Source organism: Nanorana parkeri, unplaced genomic scaffold (assembly GCF_000935625.1).
Source record: "Nanorana parkeri isolate BGI_ZX_2015 unplaced genomic scaffold, ASM93562v1 scaffold42, whole genome shotgun sequence".
In the NCBI taxonomy this organism is placed as follows: Eukaryota; Metazoa; Chordata; class Amphibia; order Anura; family Dicroglossidae; genus Nanorana; species Nanorana parkeri.
The window spans coordinates 731941-753304 of record NW_017306310.1 but is presented as its reverse complement, the minus strand read 5'-3'; the positions used below and the strand labels follow the sequence as shown (position 1 = coordinate 753304).

General features: G+C 42.9%; 2 protein-coding genes across 6 annotated transcripts in view; both read right to left on the bottom strand.

The window, feature by feature from the left end:
- LOC108799667 (AP-3 complex subunit sigma-2) overlaps positions 1–8100 on the bottom strand; it is a 59985-nt gene extending 51885 nt beyond the window's left edge. For 4 of the 5 annotated variants that reach the window (XM_018571574.1, XM_018571566.1, XM_018571588.1 and 1 more), the window contains exons 1-3: positions 7979–8100; positions 7236–7327; positions 3583–3694 (exon numbers count right to left, since the gene is read on the bottom strand). In XM_018571574.1, coding sequence (XP_018427076.1) covers positions 3583–3694; positions 7236–7327; positions 7979–8047 — 273 coding nt within the window. In that variant the 5' untranslated portion in view covers positions 8048–8100. The remainder of the gene's footprint in view (positions 1–3582; positions 3695–7235; positions 7328–7978) is intronic. The other variant, XM_018571592.1, reaches the window with a different exon arrangement.
- Positions 8101–16884: 8784 nt separating this feature from the next.
- The window catches only part of LOC108799586 (arpin-like), a 6740-nt gene continuing 2260 nt past the window's right edge, over positions 16885–21364 (bottom strand). Inside the window, exons 2-4 of the mRNA XM_018571471.1 lie at positions 20105–20369; positions 19432–19598; positions 16885–17035 (exon numbers count right to left, since the gene is read on the bottom strand). Of these exons, the coding sequence (XP_018426973.1) occupies positions 17027–17035; positions 19432–19598; positions 20105–20369 (441 nt within the window). The 3' untranslated portion in view covers positions 16885–17026. The remainder of the gene's footprint in view (positions 17036–19431; positions 19599–20104; positions 20370–21364) is intronic.

The following is a 21364-nucleotide window of genomic DNA, read 5'->3' as shown; positions in this document are numbered from 1 at the left end:
ATAACTAGACAATTCCCTATGTAAATTAGGTAAAGAGATAAGGGGCTTAGTCAAGGTCAATAAAATATCATCTGCAAAAAGAGAAAGTTTAAAAAACACGTCCTTTAACTTGTACGCCTGAGATGTCTGGAGAATTCCTAATATGATTCGCCAGTGGTTCAATACAGAGAGCAAAAAGTAAAAGGGATAAGGGACAGCCCTGTCGAGTACCGTTACGTATAGGGAAAAAAGAGGATAGTGAAAAAGGAAGTTTAATAGCTGCAGAGGGGGTAGAATAAAGATTAGTAATAACATCTAAAAAGGGTCCCCGTATCCCAATGTGTTCTAAGGTGGAAAATAGTAATGGCCAGCTAAGACGATCGAATGCCTTCTCGGCGTCAAGACTCAAAATCAAGGATTCTGTATCTGAGAGATTCAGAATATCTATAATATCCTTCGTTCGTCTTGTGTTGTCTCCAGCTTGTCTGCCTGAGACAAAACCGACTTGGTCCTTATGTATCATAAAGGAGAGAAAAGGACCAAGTCGTAGTGCCAACCATTTAGAAAAAAAATTTAAGTCTGAATTTAAGAGAGCAATCCGTCCATAGTTGGAGCATTCCAGATGGTCTTTACCAGGTTTGGGAATTACTGTAATATAAGAAACAAGCATAGAAGTGGGAATAGGGGAAGCTGCTAGGAAATCATTGTATAATGTCAACAAGTGTGGAATAAGAATATGACTAAAAGTTTTGTAATACCGGTAGGGGAGGCCGTCTGGGCCTGGGGCCTTACCATCAGGCAAACATTTAATAACTAAGGCTAGTTCTTCAGATGTAATAGGGCGATTACATGAGATAGTCAATAATACGGGTTTTTAAAGTGAGGTCATCAAGGTTAAATGCAGGGTCCTGTATGTTATAGAGACGAGTATAGTAAGCATGGAAGGTAGCGGCCACCTTATCAGGGCTAAACTGTTCAGTACCATTATTATCCCTGATGGAATGAGTAGAGTTTTGAGCCTGGTCTGCTTTAAGCTTACGGGCTAGCATAGTATGGGGTTTGTTACCTCTTTCATAGAATTTCTGTTTTACAGAGAGCATCGATTTCTCCACCGCTGACATATCTAATTGTTGCAATTGGGATCGAACAAAAATAATACGCCGAAGTAAATGAAAAGAAGGGGTAGATGCCAACCGCCGTTGGAAAACCCCAAGTTATATACGTTGAAGCTGTGAGTCACGTTTAAGGTCACTAGAGAGGGCTTCTTGAGATATCACGGGAAGTGTGCATAGGACAGGTCTGAATTTCTGACATCATCAACAGGTATTTTTTGCACTTATGGAACAGATATTTTGTATTGAGATTGCAGTCCATCATTGGCACGAGCTTGGAGCGGTGTCTACTTTATAACGCACACAGGACCATGAGGAACACAAGTAGCCACCCTCTAGAAGGAAGGACAGTGTCAGCACCAATTCAGAGATGATTTGAGGAACTACAGCTGAGCGATACACAAATAAGATACATTTTTGTTAATAGTTAGGGTACTGGAATGCATTCTTAAAGGAGAACTATGGGGCAACCTTTTTTGGCCATAGTTTTCCTCAGGGTCACGGGAGGACATATACTGTGTCCTCCACTGACCCAAAACTCAATATATAGCAGGCAATTGCCCGCTATATGCTGAGAGCATGGCAGCCGGGATGGATCCCGACACTACTGTTGAGTGATTGACAACTCTCTAGAAGCAGTGACAGCTGTGCCCACCCCCTCCATGTCCGTTCCTCCAGTCAGCGCTGGAGAAACGGAGAGAGAGGAACTGTGCAGGGAGTGGTGACTGAAAGTCACCGTTCTCTGCAGGGAAATGGTCGGGAAGTCAGTGATCGGCAGTATGTGTTCGCTGACTTCCCGATCAATAGAGCCGACCTGTGACAGCTTCAGTGTCACAGGTCGGCTTGACTTATTACTTTAAACACACAAAATGATTTGCAGCTCTACGGTATTAAAGAGGAGACAGAGGGGGTGATTTACTAACCTAAACACACGCACGCACTAGGTGCGTGTGATTTTTACACAGCAAAACGTATTTATCAACCAAAAAGTCTCTAAAAGCATATTTCCACTAATGCCATATATGGAAAAATCATGCACATGATGCATATATAATGCTGCTTCACAGTTTAGACAAAAATGGTTAGCTCATGCATTTACATTACTGCATTCATCAACGCAAGAAACACAACATAGAGCTAATTTACCCAACATCACCTTGGAATTCCTTCAGGGCTTTGCACAACACACCTGCTGGGTGTGTACACACTACAAAGGTGTTTAGATTCCACCCATAGATCATGCTGGGAGGGAACACACTACAGAGGTGTATACATGTTCGTGGTGTGTTTATAAGGTTAGTAAATCAACCCCAGAATCTCACTTGTGCCATGGGTCAAGTGTGCAGTTTACATCCTTCATTTGTAAATCCCTCCCGAGTATTTAGGAACAACAATATATCATTTGAGGAGACAATGGGGTCAATTCACAAAGCTTTTTTTCCAGATACCGCTCGTTATTTTAACGATTTTGCACGATATTGAAGCTAGTTCAATTCACCAAACGATTTAACGCTTTGAAAAATCATCAAATAACGTCTCACTTCATGGAACTGATATTTTAAGGTGTGGATCGTTATTAAACGTTTCGATCGTTGTTTTAACAAGTCAAATCGTTAAATATGTACAGAAGTGCAATTCACATTGTATTGACAAGATTTTTTTGCCAGATATCGATCGTTAAGCAATCGTTACATAAGCACCACCCTCAGGGTGTCGTTATGACATTTCCCTGGCGGTATTTCTTTGTTAGAGGAAGCTTTTGGCGACAAAAATTCAGTTCTTCAGTTTTGCAGTGAAAGTGTTTGGTAGTTTGGGGCAAGATGGAACCATTTGGGTGTGCTCTATTTGAACTTAAAACTATCCAGAGCCGAAGAAGAACACATCAGTATGTTGTTCTGATTTATAAACGTGTATTCCGTTCTCGCACTATTTTGGATTACTTTTCTGAAACCCAGGTGATAGCTAAATTCCGTTTAACATCTCCCATGATTCATTTCTCTGTAAGAAGCACTGTTCTCCTCCCCTTCTGCTCCCAGAATGCATCTCTCAAGCGTTATTTTACGATCATAGACGTTATTATTACGTTTAAAACATTAGCATAACGATTGGATAACGAGTCAGTAGAAAACCATAACGACCATCTTGAATAACGATTATAGCTTTCGTGAATACCATGTTTGCTAACGTTAAATAAGGGGCGGTAATTTAACAACTGAAGGAAACCAATAACGTTTCTCTTTGTGAATTGACCCCAATATGTGCAATGTTGTATGTAGGATCCCACTCTGAATAATTGGGCTGATTTATCATTTGGAGGAGACTGAAATGTTACTCATGTTAGTTCCGTAGTGTGCAAATACAGAAAACTGCCATTTGGAAGTGATGAAACTCTGTAGCTTCCAGAATAGACAGTGACATGGACCTTTCATTCCATTCTAAGCTTACATCTGATCTAAGCTTCGGTTACACATAGAAATTTGTGATTATTTACCTGGATGAGGTCAAGAATTCCCAGTTCACTTTCAGAGGAATCCACACAGAAGACAAAGTACAGCGTGGCATAATGACGATATATCAGCTTGTAGTCAGAGCCACCAATCAAGCTATAAAACAGTAATAAAAGCAGTTTATATTAGCCACCAATAGAATTTGCTGTTTCGTACAGCCTTCCAATAAAAACTAAGAAACTAAGGACGTCACCGCTTTTACTGTCCTCAAGTTTTGGCAGGTTAAATGCAAAAAAAATAAAAAAATAAAAACAATAGAAACCATGACACAATCAGGAGCAATTAGAGCATATGTTGTTACATTGCAGAAGAACTTTGGGCACTGCAAGGGTTAACTGCTCGTTTTTTGCCTAGGTGCTAACAAAAAAAATACTCACCTGAACTGCAGAGCTGGCTTGCCCTTAGAATGATCCCTAAAACCACTCTCCCCCTCCGCTGCAGCAGTCTGAAGTCCCATAAATCATCATGTTCTATATGCAGTGTATATGCAGAGGAAGAGACAGGCTTCAGGGACCAGAGAAGCAGGGAACCAGTTCAAAGGGTTAGATGGGTAAAACCTTTATTTTTTTTTAACACCTAGACCCTTGGTTCTCAACTGGTGGGTTGTGACCCCATGTTAAGTGGGTCGCCGCATGCCTTCCACTTTTCTAGGCGAGAGGCTCCTCAGCCTACCCTTAGTGCAGCACTGTCAGTTCTCTATTTAAAATATGGTGCTTGGTGCCAAGTGTCAGCTTGAGGTGGGGTGGGCTTGGGGTATGGCCGTGAGAGAGCTCCATCCATAGGTGCATTGCTTACAGCTCCTTCATGTGTCCTGTAGAGGTGCCTGGACCAGAACAATGTCACATTCTGGCTCAGAGCACCTTTACAGGGCATGCAAGGCAGTTGTACAGGCAATGCACATATGGATGGAGCTCTGTCACACAGCAGCCCACACTGGACCCCAGGCTGAGGATCCACTCCAGTTCTCGAAAGATAGGAGACTTCTTAAGAAAAAGAAAAAAAAATGACATTGTCTTTTGGAGTGTGTATGAATGTGTGAGATTGTGTCTGTCAGTGTTTTTGAGGGTCCGTTCACACTAGTACAGTGTGTTAATCGCACAGTCCCATGTGATTATTGCACTGTACAACACAATCACACTAACAGCGCATTCTGGTGTGGGAGGTGCATTGCATCTGTATCCAACCAGATGTATTTTGACATGTGGCCGGTGGGGCCACCTGTCAAAATACAATAGCTGCAGCGGGTGATTTCTCCACTCACACTGCTTAACGTCGATGCAGGAATCTGTTAAGATTTTTTTTCCATTCAGCCGGAAAGATGAACGAAACAAATCTAACAATGTATGTCCAGCTTAAGGCTGGGTTCACACCTAGGCTTATGGAATATGCGCGTTTGTTGCGCGATTCACTGTAGACAAACGCGCGTTTCCAAGGGCTACTTGGCTGTATCCCAATGGAAACACGCGACAAAAACGCCCCAAAGAAGCTCCTGTACTTCTTTGAGCGTAGAGCGTTTTGTAGCGCGTTCATACGGCCTGTAATAAGCCCAGGTGTGAACCATACCCATAGGAAATAATGGGATTTCGGTGTTTGAGCGTTTTGCAGAGCGTAGGAACGCGCTACAAAACGCCCAGGTGTGAACCGGGCCTAAGAGGAGATATTCCCTCACTTTGTAGAAATTTCCTCTTAATTCCTGATGTGACTCTGGGAAGTAAAGGGAAGCCTCCCTGCACAAAAAAAAAGTTCATTCAAAAATATTCCTTAATAGCCGCAAAGGATATAAATGCATTTTATTTGCAAAAAATGCCTTTGCAAACCCAGTTATTACCTTATAAAGTGGGAGGGACCCAACATGCCCCACCCATTATAGACTGCCTGCAGAAAATTACAGGAGGAGGTGGAGACAAGACCGGTCCCCTTCACAATAAGAGAGAGCATCAGTGACTGGTCTTTATTACAGGAAGCTCCACGTTTCACACGGGATTACTGCACAGGTCTGGAAGGAATACACAAAGCTCACCAAGATTTCAGTAAGAATACACATGACTCTTATATTTAGACAAATTTTGCTTATTAAAAAGTTCAGCTTTAAAGTCTATGTAGACACATTCTTATGTACTAGACAGCAGACATCTACATCTAGAGAACCTCTGAAGAACAACTGACATGCTGCTGTGTGATATGTAAATATGAGAAAACAGCCTTTCTCAGCCAGGGTTCCATGAAACCTTTGGGGTTCCTCCAGGGATAGCTAGTGGTACCTAGAGCAGTGTAACAAGGCACCTACCACTGACCACCAATGTAGGGGTACCTAGAGCAGAGTAAGGGGCACCGATCCTACTGACCACCAGTGTAAGGTGCGCCGATCCTACTGACCACCAATGTAAGGGGCATCGATCCTACTGACCACCAATGTAAGGGGCACCGATCCTACTGACTACCAATGTAAGGGGCACCGATCCTACTGACTACCAGTGTAAGAGGCACCGATCCTACTGACTACCAATGTAAGGGGCACCAATCCTACTGACCACCAATGTAAGGGGCACCAATCCTACTGACCACCAATGTAAGGGGCAGCGATCCTACTGACCACCAATGTAAGGGGCACCGATCCTACTGAAAACCAATGTAAGGGGCACCGATCCTACTGACTACCAATGTAAGGGGCACCAATCCTACTGACCACCAATGTAAGGGGCACCAATCCTACTGACCACCAATGTAAGGGGCAGCGATCCTACTGACCACCAATGTAAGGGGCACCGATCCTACTGACTACCAATGTAAGGGGCACCAATCCTACTGACTACCAATGTAAGGGGCAGCGATCCTACTGACCACCAATGTAAGGGGCACCAATCCTACTGACCACCAATGTAAGGGGCAGCGATCCTACTGACCACCAGTGTAAGGGGCACCGATCCTGCTGACCACCAATGTAAGGGGCACCAATCCTACTGACCACCAATGTAAGGGGCAGCGATCCTACTGACCACCAGTGTAAGGGGCACCGATCCTGCTGACCACCAATGTAAGGGGCAGCGATCCTACTGACCACCAATGTAAGGGGCAGCGATCCTACTGACCACCAATGTAAGGGGAAACTTTTTCTATGATTTCCAATGTAAAGGGCACTGCTCTACTGCCTATCAATGTAAACGAGCACCCCACACATGGAAGGAGCATTCTTCATGGACCACCCAAGTAAAGAGACGCTACAATTTTCATGGTCTGCATTTGTTTTCTGGCCATTGTTATGGTTTGTTTAGTTTCATGATTATTGCAGAAAGTAAAGTTAATGTATAGTTTAGGTAGGAGAAACATCCCCCCAGGGTGTGAAATATACCAGGCACCCCACATGACTTACAACTTCCTGATCATACTAATATACCAGGAGCTGAAGGTAGGGTTCTTCTGTGGTAAAAAGATATTTGGTTTGTTATTATTGTTGAAAATACATTGTTGTGCCCACAAAACCTCCCAGCCGCTCACACTGACACTTGTATGGGACACCAAGCACATTGAACCATCCCCATCATTGACAAGGGTCTGCGGAGAGCCTCCTGCCAGTGGGTGGTCTCTTTACATGACGAGCCTCAGAGAGGGAGAAGAACATGAATGGAAACAAAATTACCTTCCTCCTTCCAGGAAATTACACACATTGTCATCCCGCTTGGACACCAAGTGAAACGTCTCCCTGATGATCTGCTGCTGCATGTCTTCTGCCTGCAGGACACAAGTACACAACGTGAATGAACAGACAGAGCCTGGACCGGGCTGTACTATGTACACACACTGACAGGACCGGGCTGTACTATGTATGCACACTGACAGGACCGGGCTGTACTATGTATGCACACTGACAGGACCGGGCTGTACTATGTACACACACTGACAGGACTGGGTTGTACTATGTACACATACTGACAGAACCGGGCTGTACTATGTACACACACTGACAGGACCGGGCTGTACTATGTGCGCACACTGACAGGGCTGTACTATGTACACACACTGACAGGACTGTGCTATGTACATACACTGAAAGGACCGGGCTGTACTATGTACGCACACTGACAGGACCGGGCTGTACTATGTACGCACACTGACAGGACCGGGCTGTACTATGTACGCACACTGACAGGACTGTGCTATGTGCACACACTGACAGGACTGTGCTATGTGCACACACTGACAGGACTGTGCTATGTGCACACACTGACAGGACTGTGCTATGTGCACACACTGACAGGACTGTGCTATGTGCACACACTGACAGGACTGTGCTATGTACACACACTGACAGGACCGGACTGTACTATGTACACACACTGACAGGACCGGACTGTACTATGTACACACAATGACAGGACTCACGAAGTGCTGGTAGAATCGCATAAATCGCGGTTTTCCATGATTATTGAACACCAGAATCGCCTTAATCATCTTCACACAGCTACAATGAAGAGCCAATCCCTTTCTCTGCCGGGAACAACAACATCCGGCCACGGTGCAACGCGGAATATAGTCCACCTGCTGATTTCAGTTCCGTGGAGATGACAGACATGGTGCAACATGGAATATACTCCCCCTGCTGCTTTAGTTCCGTGGAGATGACATACATGGTGCTACACGGAATGTGGTCCCATGATGTTTTAGTTACGGTGTTGTGTCGAATTCTGTTTCCCTATAAATCTTATTTCCCCTTGCCGCTCGGCTATCTCCTTAACCTCGGCTCTTCCCTAAAGCTGCATGTGTATCTACATAGCCCCGCCTCTCTTCTAGCTCTGGTCTTCTATCAGATAAAGAAGAACGTCTCTCTACCATTGTGTGTATAGCCGCTAGTGTATTTGCATAGCCCCTCCCCCTCTTTCTGGCGTTCTATCAGATAGAAACAAACGTTTCCTCTCCACACTGTATAACAAATCACCTGAAACATGTCACATTACTCCACAGTCTATGTTGAGTTGGCTGCGATCTGACATTTCCTCTGCTACTCTCCTGATGATAAAATAGGCTGCAAAATAAACATTATTTTTATATAGGTCATTTATATAGTCTTGTAAATGCTGCACTGCTCATCCAAATGCACACTGCTCACCCCAATCCCTACTGATCATCCCAATCCCCACTGATCATCCCAATCCACACTGACCATCCCAATCAATACTGCTCACTCCAATCCCTACTGATCATCCCAATCAATACTGCTTACCCCAATCCATACTGATCATCCCAATCAATACTGCTCATCCCAATCTCCACTGCTCACTCCAATCAATACTGCTCACCCCAATCAATACTGCTCACCCCAATCCATACTGATCATGCCAATCAATACTGCTCACCCCAATCCATACTGATCATCCCAATCAATACTGCTCACCCCAATCCCATCTGATTATCCCAATGCACACTGACCCTCCTAACCCACACTGCTCATCCCAATCCATACTGCTCACCCCAATCCATACTGATCATCCCAATAAATACTGCTCATCCAAATCCACACTGCTCATCCAAATCCCCACTGCTCATCCAAATCCCCACTGCTCACCCCAATCCATACTGATCATCCCAATCAATACTGCTCACTCCAATCCATACAGATCATCCCAATCAATACTGCTTACCCCAATCCATACTGATCATCCCAATCAATACTGCTCATCCCAATCTCCACTGCTCACTCCAATCAATACTGCTCACCCCAATCAATACTGCTCACCCCAATCCATACTGATCATGCCAATCAATACTGCTCACCCCAATCCATACTGATCATCCCAATCAATACTGCTCACCCCAATCCCATCTGATTATCCCAATGCACACTGACCCTCCTAACCCACACTGCTCATCCCAATCCATACTGCTCACCCCAATCCATACTGATCATCCCAATAAATACTGCTCATCCAAATCCACACTGCTCATCCAAATCCCCACTGCTCATCCAAATCCCCACTGCTCACCCCAATCCATACTGATCATCCCAATCAATACTGCTCACCCCAATCCATACTGATCATCCCAATCAATACTGCTCACCCCAATCCATACTGATCATCCCAATCAATACTGCTCATCCCAATCCACACTGATAATCCAAATCCACACTGATCATCCCAATTCGCACTAATAATTAGGGATGCACCGATATATCGGCCGCAGAAACATATCGGCCGAAAATTGCACTTTTGGCTAAATGCCGAAAGTGCAATTTTTCTGCCAATACAGCGGTGCATCCATTCTTTCTCTCCTCCCCGCTGGGCGCTGCTGTGTGTCCCAGTGGGGAGGAGAAAAAGTGTCACAGACGGCCAAGCGCTGCAGAAGGGGAACGCTATGAGCGTCCGGTGTCTCTCCTCCCACACCGCTGAGCCTCCTGTCACAGTCCGGCAGAGCGGTGTGTGGGCGGAGACAGCCAGCGCTGTCACAGGAGGCTGGGCTCCCCTCTCTGTATCGCTCACTCAGCTTCCTGTGACAGCTGTCAGAAAGGAGAGCCAATGCAAATAATTGAGGACAGAGTATGGTTACTATATCCTCAATTATGAATAAATGGGAAGTGATCTACATCACCTCCTGTCCATTCATAATTGTGGTTATAGTAAACACACTATGTCCTCATGTTATGAATAAACAGGAACACTCAGTATAGAGGATTCCTGTTCAATGATAACAGGAGATACAGAAAAAGAGATTGAGGACTCCGTGTTTTTAAGTCCCCACCCCCACGTTTATGCACATATAAACGTAGCCCTGTCCCACAATTCATCCATCAGATACCTCCACCCCACAACAATCTTCCCATAGAAAAGCAACATCCTGAGGTACATGGCTAAGGGAACAACATGGGCATACGTTCTGCATTAGCTGAAACAGTTCCAAACAGTTTTGCCTTTGACCTGGTCAGTGGCAGTAGCCTTCGTTGGAACTGTGGAAAGAGTTCCTGGTCCAGTAGTACTCTTTTCAGATATTGTATTCCACATTAAAGGGTGTTGACTTCGTAATCCACACAAGATTAGAATGATAACTGACAGATAGGGTCAGAGGAATTGAGGAACAGTCAATTTGAGGTGTTTAGCTTTCAGAGAAAGCATTCACACATGACATTGACCCTTGAAATAGCGTGGAAGCCATATTGGAGGGGGAACCAACTCTGACAGTAATAGGCAGCTTGCTATCAGAATCAGTTTCCCCTGGACAGATAGGCTCCAGGGAATTGACGAACAGTGAGGATGGTCTATTTGGGGTGTGGGGTGGTCAGAGGTAGCGAACACAAATGACATTGACGCTTGAAATGGTGTGAAAGCCATAATGGGGGAGAGGAACCAAATCTGATAGTAGTAGGCATCTTGCTATCAGAATCAGTTTTCCTTGAATAGATAGGGTCCAGGGAATTGAGGAACAGTCAGGATGGTCTATTTGGGATGTGGGGCAGTCAGAAAGGGCATACACAAATGATTTCCGAACCTTGAAATAGTGTGGAAGCCATATTGGAAGGGGAACCAAAACTGATAGCAATAGGCAGGTTGCTATCAAAATCAGTTTCCCCTGGACAGATAGGGTACGGGGAATGAAGGAACAGTGAAGATGGCCTATTTGGGGTGTGGGGCAGTCAGAGAGGGCGTACATAAATGATTCTGAACCTTGAAATAGTGTTGAAGCCATACTGAAGGGGTAACCAAAATCTGATAACAATAGACAGCTCGCTATCAGAATTGGTTTTCCCTGGACAGATAGGGTCCAGGAAATTGAGAAACACTCATAGTGGTCTATTCAAGGTGTGGGGCAGTCAGAGTGGGCATACACAATTGATTCTGAACCTTGAAAGTGTGGAAGTCATTATGGATGGGGAACCATATCCGATAGCAATAGGCAGGTTGCTATCAAAATCACTTTCTCCTGGACAGATAGGGTCTGAGGAATTTAGGAACAGTAAGGATGGTCTATTTGGGGTGTGGGGCAGTCAGAGATAGCATACACACACGACATTAACTCTTGAAATGGCGTGGAAGCGCTATTGGAGGGGAAACCAAATCTGATAGCTATAGGCAGCCCACTATGTTAATCGGTTTCCCCTGGACAGATAGGCCCCGGGGAATGGAGGCACAGTGAGGATGGTCTATTTGGAGTGTGGGGCAGTCAGAGATAGCCTACACACATGACTCTGACCCTTGAAATGGCATGTACGCCATGATGGAGGGGGAACCAAATCTGATAGCAACAGGCAGGTTGCTATCAGAATCTGTTTCCCCTGGACAGAGAGGGTCTGAGGAACAGTGATGGTGGTCTATTTGGAGTATGGGGCATTCAGAGAGAGCATACACACATGGCTCTGACCCTTGACATGGCATGGAAGCCATGATAAGGAGGGAACCAAATCTGATAATATAATTTCCTGGAAGAAGATTCTTAGGAATACAGGTAAGTATAAAGGGGATTATTTCATGTATCCTTTGGAATGAATGCTACTTTGCTGTCCCAAAGCAAGTAAAATGTAGTGCACTTTTATAAAGCACACCACTATGCTTTATAAATGTGCTGGCATTTGTATTTTCTTAACGCAGCAGAATGGCTCTGGCAAGATCATACCACTGCTTTATAACTGGTGCTTCAAGAGATGATCTCAAGCAGCCATGTTTTGAGAAGGGTAACAAAAGGATAACCTGTATTTGTTTTCTCAAACTTCCTGATGTGAATAATCTCCTTAAAACTCAAGCTTGGAGGGCCAAATCCCTCATATCAATTTTCTTATATATCCAAGTTATTTTTAGTTACACCCTTTTCTTTCAAGAAATGTTTAAGTACTTGCAAAGTGAGACATTCAAGGACTTCTGGACTATAGCCAGAAAATTTCAGCAAACAGAACATTCTCTTAAGAGAGCGTTGTGGTTAACAGTACCTTGACTCTCCTCAACCAAGGCAGAAAGGATTTACAGAATGTGTTTCAAACATTTGAGGATAATCTTATTTGCCTTTTATTGTCAGATTGCGCAATGAGCAGATTATAATGACCCTGGACATGACATGTTTAATCCCCATACAGATTTATTGGTTAGGCCTTCCCAAAAACATCTGGATTCAATGTAAAATGGTTTACACAGTGGAAGCCAACATCCTATTTCTTATTAATAAGACACTTTGGGGAACTAGAGTAGCAATTGCAACACTTGATCTTAATAAAATTACAAGCAGCAATGTTTTACCTAATGACAGCAGTATTTACAATGTGTAGATGGGAAATCTAAGAATAATGCCTCTTCATGTAGCCGAATTCAATATAGAGATTCATTCCGTTAAGATAAAAAAATATACAGTATCAGACAACATCTAAAGATAATTGGGGAATTGGGGCAGGGCTTCTCACATTTGACGCAATAAAAAAGGCATATAATGTTTGCAGTCCATACTACAAGAAACCTAATACACACACAAACTATATAGTTTCAGAACATGTGGCACTGCCAGGACAGAGGCCAGCTTCCTAGCTGCCTGTTTTAAATACAAATAGGAAGTGTAAGTACTTGAATATGTCATGAATTTTAGCTTCTTGTATCCTGCACTCACACTAGGGATACAACACAGGGTTCAGCGCTGATGCTTGACCCGCTTAACGGCATGAAAAAAATTGATGCCTTAGTGACCACAATCTACCTATTACATCTTACGTTGTCTAAGTCGCTGATCCTGGTCACAGTGCCCTTTGTCAAGATGGCAACTTTGCCCTAAAGAAATCATAAAACATACAGAGTAAGTCACCAACACACCAAAATCATCATCATCTAAACATCTTTACTCACAGTGGTCGATCAATAAATGACGGGGAAAAAGCAACATTTTGGAACCACGCAGGGCCCCTTCATCAAGCAATGTGATCGTATTGCCCGACGAAGAAAGCTTGAGTGGTCCTGAAGCGTTGCTATTTTTCCTGAGAATTCATGATCGACCAATGTCAATAAATGTGTTTTGATGATGAAGAATATGATGCGCTGACTTACTTTTTATGTTATATTATATTATGCTTGTCACTACAGTATCCACTGTGACCCAACCTGGGTTATAAGGGTTAGGTATGCAATGGTATATCTGCATTAAAGACAGCATAGACACCTGTCTCAAGGTTACGCTTACACACTAGGCAAGTGTTAACCCCCTCTCCCCTCATTTTGTAAAAAATTAACGATTATTCAGGGAACTTTCTTCACCAAAGAGTCTGCCTAACCATGCTGATAGCCTTTATTCTATGTATAGTTTATAATTATATGTGTGGGAGTTGGCCAGATTTGTGCTTCCTGTTTCCAGTTGTCACACTGATCCACTTATGTGCACTTGCTGTCTCTTATGGCAAGAAACAAGCACAATGATCCTGATTGGCCAATACTTTTTTTCTGCTCAAAACAAATATGACTTTGTTATGCTCCATCAATTGCACTTTAATAATAATTAAAAAAAAAGCTTTCTGTAAACATCACTTCTCTCCTGCATCATGTGACCTGCAGCGGCAGATTATATATGAATGCCAATTAATTAGGGTAAGTTAATTTGGAAATCCTATGTGGCCCTTACGGTGGCTTCCTGGGAAGATGTCATGGACAATATGATGCAAATGGAGGAGTCTGGCTGCTGAGGAGTCTGGCTGCGGTGTACACCGACTTAGCATATCGATATCCGACTTGGAATAGAAGTCCGTTCTAGGTAATTTATTATTGCCCCGTTGAGCCCCCCTAATACAAATGCCCTTACCCTATATTTTTAAAAAGTTTTCCTGTTCTTTCCTTTCCTCTTCCTTCTCTATTCTTGTATCTCCCCTTCCATTTATTGGCTTGCCCCCTCCTCCCCCACACACACACACTTTCTTTTGGGTGGCCCTGTCCTCTGTTGGGGGCTTTAGTTCTCTTACTTTAATGTCCATCTATATTGCGATATTTGTGTTGTCTGTGAAGGTATTTCCAACTTCTTGCTTCATTACAAACATGCACACTGTATAAATAGTTTACCTTCGCTCAACTTTACACATCAAAATGTTTACTGTGTTTGTATTTCTTCTTTTTGAAAATTACTAAAATTAGGATAAGGTAATGCCAGCTGCCAATTTCATTGTCCCTGTAGGAGTGTATGAGTTCCAAATCTTGACAGACTAGCCAGGGTAACCATCAGATATAAAACGTGGATGGGGCCAAAAAAATAAACAAAAGAGGGAAGAAAAGTAGATAACATAATAGAAGATAAAAAACCACAACAACCGTAATAAATTGGAAACATGATAAATCGTGAAGGTAGATATCACCACCTAGTGGACATTTATTGTAACATACAAATAAAGCGTTACTTCAGCGACATACTATAGAATATGTAATACTGTATACGTGTTCTGTGTTTATTAATAGCCACACTAACTTATTTCCTTTGCAAGACCGTTTTAATTTTCAAGCTGCAAGGTATCTTTATTGATTTTTATAAAAACATACAATCACATATAAAATTACATCATTAAATGAGTATATTTTGTTACACATATAAATGTCTTATTACACTTGCATATACAAACAGTTCTAACATAAGATACAAGACAAACAGTCCTGATACTCAAAATACATCTCTTTACAGCTCAGACTTGGCATGAAGAAAAGGAATTACTCCTCGTTATCCGGCATCCACGGAGATTGGTAGATTCTGGATAAATGTAGTTTCTGGTTGCTTGAGAGTTACTATTAAAAATGGGTCTAACTAATGCCATACCCCATACTATACCATGACACACACTCTGTATTTACTTTATATTAATATTGAAAATCAGAAATCAAAAAGCAAAGAAATAGGCACACGATCGTTTCCAGGATAATACATGCCACAGATCAGCAGAACAGTGAGTACACAGGGGGATTTTTTTTTTCTCTGGTTAGATGAGAGTTTGGGTTAGTTGAATTCCAGATAACAGAGTTTACTGTACTGTGTTCTGGTTGAAATACAATTTACGACAACAGATGTATTGGTAATCTCTACTGTACACTTCCCCCTCAAAAAAAAAACACTCCACAGTTTAGTTTGACCTTGTCACTGAAATTAAAATGCAGTGGATGATTTCGTATTAGTTTAAGGTGGATCTCGTTATAGGGCGCTTCTTACTGTGAAGTCTAGGTTGAACCACGGCACATGCAGATGTTAAAGAGGAACTTTACCCTTATCTTAAAAATGACAACAAAGGCACCTTCAGAAATGTTTACTAATGACAATCTGCAAACAGTTACTTCACTGCAGACTTTTTATTCTTTGCATACCTTATTTTGCTTATCCTTCCCATTCTTCTCACGATGGCCAGATTAATCAATCTCCCTTTACTTCCTGGAACTCTAGAACATTTGACTAGGACATGTAACCCTACACATCATCCCACCAGGGGTAAATGCCTCTCGCTAGATATTTCTCAGCAATGCACTGCTGATGCAAACCTTCTCAGGAGTAAGGATGGGCTCGGGAGTGTTCGCAGCACCACGTGCCGAGCCCGCCAGGAAGCTGACAGCGCGCAGTGCCAATCACAGGCAGGGAGACATATCCCGCTCCGCAGCTGCAGAGATCGGGAAATGTCTCAGTGCCTGTGATTGGCGCTGCGCGCTGTCAGCTTCCAGGCGGGCTCGGCACGTGGAGCAGCGAACACGCCCGAGCCCATCCTTACTCAGGATGCTCTTAGGATCTCTTAAACATGGGCTACATCACTAATGCCTAAGAGGACCAGGAAGTTGAAAAAAAAGTAATTATAAGTAAAAGAAAAATATGTTTATTTAACTAATGAATGTAGAATGATTTCTTATCAGCATGCTGATGTGATTTTTAGTGAAAGAGGGTAAAAGGTCCACTTTAAGGTGCTCCATGGCGGTCATATCTAAATTGATGGGTTCAGTCCACCAAGAAAATGTGATATACAGCAACCGTTGTTAGCAAAAGGAGTGTAGAAGCTGGGGTTTACTTATCACAACTAAAAACCTCTTTTAGTGTGCAATCAATCAGTATATAATCGTATGCAATAAAATAGTTCCCTTGTTATTTAAATGCAATTGGAATGTTTCAGGAAGTACCAATGTGCAATTAAAAATACAGGCATACAAATAAAGCTTTTACTACAGGCATGTTAAAGAAACCACACCTTTGGCCAGTTGCCCGATTCTAGTCTTTTGTGTAAACACAAGTGAAATTGCATGTACCATGATTGTACTACGAATGTTCTACGCTCAAAGCTGTCAGCGTTTATAGCTGCAGGAACCCTAAGAAGGTACTCCCTGCTCTATACTGTACATGAATCAGATTGAGGCAGAGTTGGAACTACTAATCGATGGATTTATATACTTTTTCAGTCTGGGAGTGCTTTGGGTCTTTTGTTGTGGTAACTTGGTCAGAGAAAGGTCAGCAGGAATAAACGACACCTTCTCAATCATCCTAAAATCAAAAAAAAAAGCAGAAACAAAAATAAGTTATACTAAAAATATAAATCATGAGTTAAAACAAACATATGTAGGTAGATTAGACAGATTTAACACATGGACACACATATTCCTATATCACTTTTCTCCCTGAGGACTCAAAGTGCTTTTATATGCTGTTGGAGTAAATGGCGAGGCAGCCATCTTGGGCACGCTCAGTAGCATTTCATATTAAAAGGAGAACTGAGGTGAGTGCTTTTCACTTGCCTCATAGTTCTAGCCGACCTGTGACAATGAGACTCTCACAGGTCGGCTCAGTAGATCGGGAGGTGAGCGAACAGTTACCGGCGTTCGCTCACCTCTCGATCCTGTCACGGCTCTCTGCCGTGACAGGGGAGGGGCTTGATTCCCCCCTCCCCGCTCCGTCAGCGCTGACTGGCGGAACGGACGGGGGAGGGGGCGGGTACAGCTGGCTCTGTTTCTAGATAGGCAGAGCCAGCTGTCAGTCACGCAGCTGGGAGCGATCCCGGAACAATTGTCGGGATCCGCTTCAGCGTCTCAGTATACCACAAGCTGTAGCTCGCGGTATACTGAGCCTAGGGTGACGGGAGGATGCTAGTTTGTGTCCTCCCGTTACCCTAAGGAGAACAATGGGGAAAAGACTTACCCCCATAGTTCTCCTTTGAGGCCAATTTTGGAGAGCCAATTAACGTACCAACTAATCCACTCAAGCACAGGGAAAATGGCAAACTCCATGCGTCTAGTGTCACGACAGGGACTGAAACCAATGACCCCAACGCTGCACGGCACTAGTGCTAACCAATAAGCCACCGTGCTTCGCTATAACACTAAGCCACTGTTTTTCGTAATTAGCACTAATCACAACGGTTACTGTTAACCACAGTGCTTCCCAGATCAGTGACAGTAGCATCTATATATCTATCGGTCCCAGGACTCATGATATCAGAATCCATAAACAAATACAAGTACTTGGCTAAAAAAATAACAATATGTCAGATATAACAACCAAAATTTGATGACAATTTTATTAGTTAAAAAAATGGTTGGCCGATCACAGCACGGCCCTGAGTGTGCACATTAGAAAGTCTCTAAACCTTTTGTTTTGTCACAGTAAACTTTATTGCCGGAGAATACAAAATGCATAAAAGCCGATGCAAGAAAACACAAAAGCTTTAAAAGTCTAATAAAAGGAAAACCGGTATAAATCACAAATCTTATTTCTATCTAAAAAGATATCCAGGGCATGCCATCAACAAAAGCTCTTACGTGATCATACGCATTCAGGGTTATGCACAAAAGGGTGAAGAGTTTGGAGGAGGCAGGAGAAGTGAGCAATCTAGGACAACATAGCTGAGCTGGAAAGTGAGCTGAATTGGGAATTTTTTCCAGTTCAGCTATCTTGTCCTAGATTGTTCATTTCTCCTGCCTTCTCCAAGCTATGCACCCTTTTGTGCATAACCCTGAATGTAAATCTGCAACCAAACATACAGTGTTGGATTTACATCTAGTAGTGGACTAAACTTTCAAAATGAAGTGGTGCTGCTCATTACTTAGTTTTAGTAATCCTGGAGTACCCTGGGAGTTCCAACATTCAGAGTACAATATTATGCAAATCTTGATTTTACCTAGAATGGGGGCCTGCCTGACCAGTAGTGATATTAGGGAGGTGGTATGGGCAAGACTAAAAGCCAACTTTTTGTGGCATGTCTAGAGCCCCATATCACCCTTTGTTTTGGGGCTCTTCAGGTATAAAGCTAGTGCAGGTAGCTCCAAATACCTACAATAAACCTAATGGGTCCAGTACAGTTTCATAAAGCCCAGTATAGGTATATTTTAAGATTAGGGCTGGTAATTATTAAAATTTTCGTGTTCGAATAATCAAATCGATTAATTATAACGCACATACAGATCCAACTACATTGGCCTATACAGCACAGCAATGAAGTAATAAAATGAACTAGGATCACACTAATTCAGCACGTTATTAATCTCACGTGCCCCACTCAATATGGCCGCCGCTTGAGTGGGGCAACTCAGAATAATAACGTGCTGGATTAGTGTGATCCTAGTTCATTTTATTACTTCATTGCTGTGCTGTATGTGTATAGGCCAATGCCCTGGCTGGCGCTCGTGCAGAAAGTTTCTTGGGCAAACTCACTGGCCAAAGTGGCTCCGTCGGCTAACGAAGGGGGGAGGAGTCCGGTGACGTCGATGTTCGTGACGTCACTGGATCGCCGACGGGACTCCCTGAAGCCGGCAGAGAGGTGAGGTGTTTTCATTAGCGATCAAAATAATTTTAATCGATCAAAAAGTTTAACGATTAATCGAGAAATGAATCTTTAATTTCCACAGCACTATTTAAGATGCATATTGTAATCAACATTGTCATACCCATTCATCATCTTCTGCGCCATCGCCTTGGCCCCGGGACTCAGGAGCAGGTGCGCTGCTGCGAGATTTGTTGGTCATTATGTTGTCTGTCCAAGATGCCCCAGTTTGAGAATCACCAGCAAAATTGCACTTTGTCACCGTTCCACTGTCAAGTTTCGCTAAAGAAACTAAAAGAGAATGAAAGAATCACAAAGCTGAATCAATGTGAAGGTTATAAGAACATCATCCACCATTTTTCAGGTTCATTTAGAGAATGCTACTCATTAGGGATGCACAGATAGCATTTTTGACCATCCTGTAAACATGACTGAAAGCACTGTTGGAGGTTAAAAAATTAAAGTAGACTCTTAATGATATTCATGCTTCTATCATTAAAGGAGACCTGTTAAAAAGGTTGTCAATGCCTACCATCTTCTGAAAAGATTAGTAGCCTGGCTGTCTCTAGCTTCAGTACTTTGAGTCACTAACTCAAAAAAGCACGCAGTAAGTGAAGTCAGCAGGAGGTAAGAACTAGGACACTTTCTCCAGATAACTGAAGTCTTTGGGTCAACATAACAGCCACACAACTAGCATTTTTAAAGAGTTCGGCACTGCCAGTATTTGCAAGGTACAGGTTTCTTTTAACGCAAATGTGCTTAACATTATTGCATATAACAGAAGTAAAAATACGCACACAGAAATGGCCCATCACCAATTGTCTTCACACGCAACTGCTCTCCGGCTTCCAGTTCAGTTTTCTCCATCTCGGCTTCTGGGAGCCAAAAGGCCACCGTGTCCTTGGGGAGGAATTTATCACTAATCCTTGTGAGTTCCTCTTTGTTGATGAGACTTTTCAGCTCCTCTATTGAAAGTTTGTCAGTTTCACCTTTTGCTTCCACCTCTAGTGACAAAGTAAAGCAATTTATTATCAATAACGAACACAAATAATGTTTCTTCACCTTTTAATGAATGCCTTCTACGTGTGGGATATTTATTCTTCCTAAAAACAATTTGAGTTGGCACAGGGCATGCCACAGAATGATGGGTGCATTACATTTTAGGGCTCATGTAGATGGGCTGCGTTCTGAGTTTGGATGCACATGTTTGTTAATAAAATTTTTAAAAAACACAGTACATGAGCTTGAGCAGCCTTTCATTGGCTAGTAGCAGGGGGTGCTTTGAACAGGTTTTCGGTGAAGAAACTGTAATGGATTTCAATGACACTGCCTGTGTTGGAAGAAACACAAAAGCAGGTCAAACATAGTCATTCACACTTTTAAAGTGTATTTCCACTTGCAGTAAAATTTTAGAAACACCCATTTTGTTTATTAATGTGCTCCCATTTGCACAGCATACATAAAAAAAAGAAGAAGAAGAAGAAGAAGAAGAAGAAGAAGAAGAAGAAGGAGATAAAGGGAGATTCCAGGCTACTCTGAGCAGTTTGAAAAAGTGAAAGAAGAGGGACAGACCGAGCTTCCTTAAACATACAATACTTTTAAATCTTTAAAGCAAAACTCCAGGCAAATCAAATCTTAGCCCTTGCAATGGGCCGGTCATGGGCCATTTGCGGCTCGGGACCGGCCCGCATTCACCTGTCAGTCATCTGGCTGCTATAGCCAGAGAGAAGAAGCTGATGAAGCAGATCGGTGCTTCATCAGCTTCTTTTGGGGTCCCCAGGTGACATTAGGGGTCTTTAAGACCCCTAATGTCTCCATAAAGAGGACATGTCAGTGTGCCTTTGCTATTATATAGGGGGATTGCTATCCTCCTATGTGATAGCAATAACAATAAGTGTAAAATAAATAAAAAACCCCAACATTTACGCACATATAAAAACGTAAATACGCGTTTGATGCGCCAATTAAGCAGCACTTGTTACATATCGCCGCGAACGTCGGAGTGAGAGCAAGCATTTTAGGGCCATCAATCACTGATAACACTAAACTGATGAGCG